Consider the following 6,618-nt stretch of genomic DNA (forward strand, 5'->3'; position numbering starts at 1 on the left):
GTGTGTGTGTGTGTGTGTGTGTGTGTGTGTGTGTGTGTTGGGAGTTTTAGTGAGGAAGTTCACCTCATGCGATTAACTGCTGGTTGCTAGGTGACCGTCCTGGAAAAGAACCATTCACTTGCAGCCGTTTTCTTCTTGAACAGGCGGYGCCTGAGATCAGCTTCACGTACCTCCGGATCTACCGTCGTCGTCCAGATCACTCTCTGTACAMACAACCTGTTGTCATGGTGAATCCAGGGACATCTGACTCAAAAATGACATGAGTCATAAGTTGAAAAGACAAAAGAGAAAAGTAGCTTTTCTTCTTGTCTTGATTGATTTTTACCAAACTGATCCGCTGTCAAAAGAAAAACAAAAAGATTTAGGAGATTCCCAAAGATTTTACTAAAATATGAGTATAACTCACTTTTGGTTTATTTTATTAGCATGTATTTTCTGCTTTTTCTCTGTCCTACTTTTCGATAAGGCCACAGCAGCTAGCTGCATTTCAGCACATGTATAATTAGTGTTTCTCATTAGTGAGAAGGCCCTGGCCTTTCTGTGTGTAGTTTACATGTTCTCCCCATGCAGGTGTGTGTATTCTCCAGGTACTTCAGTTTCCTCACATTAGATTCAGGTCTCTGATGATCTCTGACTGTGGTTTACTTCAATATCTGATGTGTCTTTTTCATTTAGCTGAATTTTGGTTCTAAATGTTCAAAATCACACAATGTTTTAACTTAATGTGTTTCTTTAATTTGATCATGCTTTAAATCAAGAAGAGGGTCTGCATTCACTGAGTGGGAGGTTCATATTGTGAAGGAGGAGTTTTTTAAAGATGTGATTGGTCGGATTGACAATTTTAGGTTGGGGTTTGGAGAAGCCGGGGCCATAAAGCATCTATATTTTTAATGTAAATATTAATTTGAGTCATAACTTGAGACAGGAAGGTGCACTGCAAAACGGTCCATCTTACCAAGCTTTAAAATCTTATATCCAACTAAAAAGTCTTTTTGATTTTTTTTGAGACTGATTTACTAAACAAGAACTGATTATGTAAGAATAATAATCTTGTTTTCAGGATGTGTAAGATTATTTGTCTTGTTAATCTGAAAATTTGACTCAAATTAAGTAAAAAAAATTCTGCCAGTGGAGTAAGAAAATTTTACTTGGTGAGATTCTTGAAATAAGAAAAAATTGAGTCAAATCAAGTTTTTCAAGAATCTTACCAAGTAAAATTTTCTTACTCCATCGGCAAAAAAAATTCTCTTAATTTGAGTCAAATTTTCAGTCTAACAAGACAAATAATCTTATACATTCTGAAAACAAGATGATTATTCTTACACAATCAGTTCTTGTTTAGTAAATCAGTCTCAAAACAAGATCAAAAAGACTTTTTGACTGAATATAAGGTTTTAAAACTTGGTTAGGTGGACAGTTTTTGCAATGTGTTATCTGAACCAAATTCAAAGTCAACAAAATAGGTTTACATATTCACAATTTGAGACATTGTTCTGTTTTAAAGGGGCAATATCCTATAAAATCAACATTTTTTGAGTTTTATATCATGTTATAATGTTATCCTCTCATCAAAAACATGCCCAAAGTCTTGCTTTGACTCAATCATGCATGTTTGAGAAATCCTGTGGTGTCCTGAGGCTGCCAGGCAGGGGAGCAAAAACAACTGGTTGGGACTAGAACCGCCTTTTGGTATCAGCTCCTCCTCTGTGTCTCCAAGCTGAGCTTCCTCATCACAGAGCACACACACCTGGCCTCATGCTGAAATGGGCGGAACAGAAGCAGAAGGAGGTTCTTAAAGAGACAGAGGCCAATTTTAAGGTGTTTAGAAACAGATATGATGAGAAGTCAAGTTTATTTTCTTTTTAAACATATTAACAGCATTTTAATCACAACTAAAGGTGACATAGTTACATTTATTGTGGTAAAGAATTTTAAATATATGCATGAGAAACACAGAATATTGCCCCTTTAAACTATAAATAAACAGCCAATAAATGATATTTACATGTTCACAATAATTTTACTATTATCACTACTTCATCTTTTAACTTGTTCAACAAGTCAATCCAACCAAAGAAGGTTTTGCCAAACTCCACCCACAACTGAGAACCACCCACTTTATTCCAAACCCTGACAATCTCAGTTACGATAAACTCCGCCCACATTGAAGAACTCCACCCACAAAACCAATAAACTCCTATGTACTGCAGAGACCACCAGCCACCAAAGGTGAAGGGCTAATGCTTTTGTCCGTCTCTGTCTGTGTTCATTTCCCTGCACCCTGTCGGTGGATTTGGAAGAAACTTTGAACAAGTACTCATTGGATTAAACACACACATGGATTTGACTTAGCCAGTTTGACAGATATTAGGAGAAAAAGATGAACTGTAAACGGAGTGGAGAGGAAATATTGTTAACAACTTCCTCTTTGACGACTGACCCCAAAAAAGGCTCAACTTGCCGGTGGTCTCTGATCAACAGAGGGGCTTTTATTTCCATCCCTCTGCTCTACCCACCACCATACAGTCCATGTCAGCCCTGGTGTGGCAGCAGCACTGATCCCATTTCAGGATGAAACATGGTCTCCATCCTAATTAACCCAGATGTGGATATTAATAAGATGAAAGCAGGTCTAGACTAGAAATGGGGCAGATGGAGAGGAGAAGGTCCTGATTTCAGAATGGCCACGTTAGAGCTAAAGTAGGACATCTTCGCCCCTCCTTTGCCAGGGGAATAAAAATGGTTTCTATATAAGCTATACCTCTCGGCACTTTTTAAATGGTTCCACCTCTCGTGAGGTATGAGAAGCTGAGAATATCTGCTAGGAGAGGGAGGAAGGGAGGAGGTTCAAATGAAAACAATGAGAAATGGTGAACTCATTGAAACATAAAAATGGTAGCTACAATTTAGTTTTCTGTGTGGGTATTTGGGGAAAAAAATCATTTTAGAATTAAAACATTTGTCAGAGCTGGTTCTTCTAGATTCACATGTGGTGCAAACACAAGACTTTGATGCTTCAAAGCTGTAAATATGTCAGAACACATCCAAAACCGAGCTTAAGCTCCTCAAACTGAAATGTTTGTTTCAGGTGAAAATAACAGACAGGAGTCTTAACAAGTTCACACCCTCAGCTAAATAAAACCTTTTTTCGATTTGCGCTCTTCTTACACTGAGTGGGAGGCAGCATTAAGACAGGGGAGGCTCAGGAGAYGCACAGGGGACCAAACAGGAAGTGGTGACGAGCACAGTCATGACTCATCCAGCTGACTGTGTTCATCCAGCCCCCAACGTGTTGCACCGTTGTCTTCTGATGACTGGAAACCAACTGTAGCTAAATAAAAATCWGGTGAATCTGCTAATTAAAAAGCAAAATATGAACTTGTAACTAAAAAAAATATCTTAAAATATCCAATATCTGTCACTACATGAGAACAGGAAGAAAAACATTGTCACAACTGTGGTTGTAATATTTGTTTGTGTGAATTTAATATATAAAGTGTGTCCAGGTAGACATCAGTGATTGAATGACAGGAGCTGAATGGGGATTGGCTGCCTGATGAGCCACGTTCGTTAACAGTTTTTCAGAGAAGTTTTGTAGAGGCCAGCTGATAYTTGTGTTAAAACCTCGTCTCTGAAGTTAAGAAGGTAAGGAACTGTTTGATTTCAAGGAGTGAACCGATTACAGTTTTCTGGTCGATCACAAGTCTGACCTGCCGATTTCGATTTTGTAAATAGCCAAAATTGTCAGGTGTTATAAGGTACAACTACAATCTTCCAATCTTTTTTTTATAGAAAAACACTAAACAGCACACTTGAAACAATAAAAAACATGTTTTAAAAGGACATTGGGTAGTACTCACAGCAGAGCAAAAAGACAGTGGCTTATTATTATTTTTTTTTTTTGTGGAGGTAGATGAGAAGCTGATCTTTACCATTAATCTTTCTATTTTGCTGATCTCCAATCTTCCAAAATTAAGGAAATAGGTGCAGATAAATCGGCCAGAAAAACTATCAGTGCACCCCTATTGATTTGTGTTTATTTTTGTGCAGATAAGAGGTAAAAGTTACATCAGATTTCAACCCAGTCCCTCTCACAGCAGCGTAACTGTAAGACAGCTGTCAGAATAAATATAGAGGATCAGACAGATGTGTTCAAGTGTTTTCATCCATCATCTATACCTGCTTCTTCCTTTCAGGGTCACTGGTGCCCACATCCAGCAGTCACTGTGCGAGGGGTGTGGGGGGGGGGGGGGGGGGGGACGACACACCCTGGACAGGTCTCATGCCCATCGCAGGAAAGTGTTTTCAACATATATTTTTATCTGCATGGTGAACTCTACGACACTGAGTGTAAATACATGTACGTACTACCATTCAGTCACTTGGCTGCTCCCGTCACAGTTGTAAAGTAACTAGGTACAAATACTTCACTGTACTGTAGAAATTTTTGGTTATCTGTATTTTATTTGAGTAATTATTTTTCAGCTGAATTTTTACTTTTACTCCTTACATTTTTACACAGTCATCTGTACTTTCTACTCCTTACATCTTTACAGTTATCTGTACTTTCTACTCCTTACATCTTTACAGTTATCTGTACTTTCTACTCCTTACATCTTTACAGTTATCTGTACTTTCGACTCCTAATACTAATATACAGTATTTTTTAAAAAGGTAAGAAGTAGAAGAGAGAAGAGAGAAAGTGGAAGAAGGACAGGCTTCACGTTTCCATGGAAATGTTCAAACACAGCTTAACAGAGTATCAGGCTGCTGTCAGAACTGCCAAGGCTAATTTTATTCGTAATTTAGTGTCTGTAAATATTAGCAAGCCTCAGATTCTTTTTGATTCTTTGAATTCTCTCCTGAATCCTTCTGATTCTTCTGGTTTGACTCCCTCTGTTTTACTTTGTGAAGGRTTTTTAACATATTTTAATGAAAAAGTCCGTGCTGTCAGGTTTTTACCCACTCATTGCACTCCTGATCCTGCTTTGCCTCCTGTTTCCTCAGCTATTTTAGATCATTTTGAACCTGTGTCCTTATCTGAGGTTTCTGAAATAGCCTTGAAGCTGAGGCCTTCACATTGTCCTGGTGACAGTGTTCCACCTAGGCTGCTGAAGGAGGTTTTTAATTCTGTAGGTCCATGGATTTTAAATTTTCTTAACACCTCTCTCTCTTCAGGTTGTGTTCCAGCAGCATTTAAACATGCTGTGGTCCAACCACTTCTTAAGAAGAGCAACTTGGATCCTACAGTTCTGTCAAACTTTAGGCCAATTTCTAAATTGCCCTTTCTTTCAAAACTTTTAGAGAAGGTTGTTTTTATTCAGYTACATGAGCACCTATGTCTTAATGATATTTATGAGAAGTTTCAGTCTGGTTTTAAGTCTTGTCACAGCACTGAAACTGCACTTCTCAGGGTGTGCAATGATTTATTTTTAACTGCTGACTCTGGTGATTCTACTGTTTTAATCCTTCTTGATCTTACTGCTGCATTTGATACAGTAGATCATGACATTTTAATATCAAGGCTGGAGACTTCTGTTGGTATGAAAGGTACAGTTTTAAAATGGTTTAGGTCCTACTTGTCTAACAGAAGCTTCTCGGTCCAGTTGGGACAGCTTTTTTCTTCTGTTGCTCACCTTCAGTATGGAGTACCTCAAGGCTCCATATTAGGGCCAATTTTATTTTCATTGTACTTGCTCCCCCTGGGATCTATTTTTCGCAAATATAACGTGTCATACCATTTTTATGCTGATGACATTCAGGTCTATCTTCCATTAAGATCTAGTGGATCCCAGTCTGTTAATGGGTTACTTGAATGCTTAAAAGATGTGMGAGCATGGATGGACCTGAACTTTCTGTATCTTAATGATAAAAAGACAGAGGTCATTTTATTCGGTAACTCTGATAAACTGACAGGATGCAGTAGTGCTGTTGGACCACTGGACCCTTTGYCTGGCCGTGTGTCTGTTAGAAATCTTGGGGTGATTTTGGATTCTGATTTTAAATTTAAAGAACAGGTCAGTGCAGTAGTCCAGTCTAGCTTTTATCATCTGAGACTTATAAGTAAAGTCAAGGATTACCTTCCTCATAATGCCCTTGAGAGGGTAATTCATGCTTTTATCACTTCTAGACTGGACTACTGCAACTCTCTTTATTGTGGGATGGATCAGTCTTTGGTTCGTCGTCTACAGCTGGTTCAGAACTCAGCTGCCCGTTTATTAACAGGGACAAGACGTCGCCAACACATCACTCCGATTTTGTATTCTCTTCACTGGTTGCCTGTTTCTTTTAGAATTGTTTTTAAGATTTTGTTTTTAGTTTTTAAATGTCTAAATGGTTTGGCACCTCATTATCTCACTGAGCTTTTACAGCCTCACATTCCTAATAGATCCCTGAGATSTGTAAATCTAAAGCTTTTAGTTGTTCCCAGGTTTCGGCTTGTGACCAGGGGAGACAGAGCCTTTTCAGTTGCAGGACCTCGGCTCTGGAACAACCTCCCACTGTCTGTGAGGTCTGCTGGGTCTCTGAATGAGTTTAAGTCTCTGCTAAAAACTCTTCTGTTTAAACAGGCATTTGAGTCTGAAGAGCAGGATCATTAGGCCAGCCTTTGTTTTGTTT

General features: G+C 38.6%; 1 protein-coding gene across 1 annotated transcript; it reads left to right on the top strand.

Moving 5' to 3' along the window:
• Positions 1 to 4,694: 4,694 nt before the first annotated feature.
• LOC106527161 (RNA-directed DNA polymerase from mobile element jockey) lies at positions 4,695 to 6,618 on the top strand (the record flags this gene model as incomplete). The annotated part of the gene is given in 1 exon segment (XM_014021962.1): positions 4,695 to 6,618. A coding segment is annotated over 1 exon segment (1,869 nt). The 3' UTR covers positions 6,600 to 6,618.

Source organism: Austrofundulus limnaeus, unplaced genomic scaffold (assembly GCF_001266775.1).
Source record: "Austrofundulus limnaeus strain Quisiro unplaced genomic scaffold, Austrofundulus_limnaeus-1.0 Scaffold312, whole genome shotgun sequence".
Lineage (NCBI taxonomy): Eukaryota > Metazoa > Chordata > Actinopteri > Cyprinodontiformes > Rivulidae > Austrofundulus > Austrofundulus limnaeus.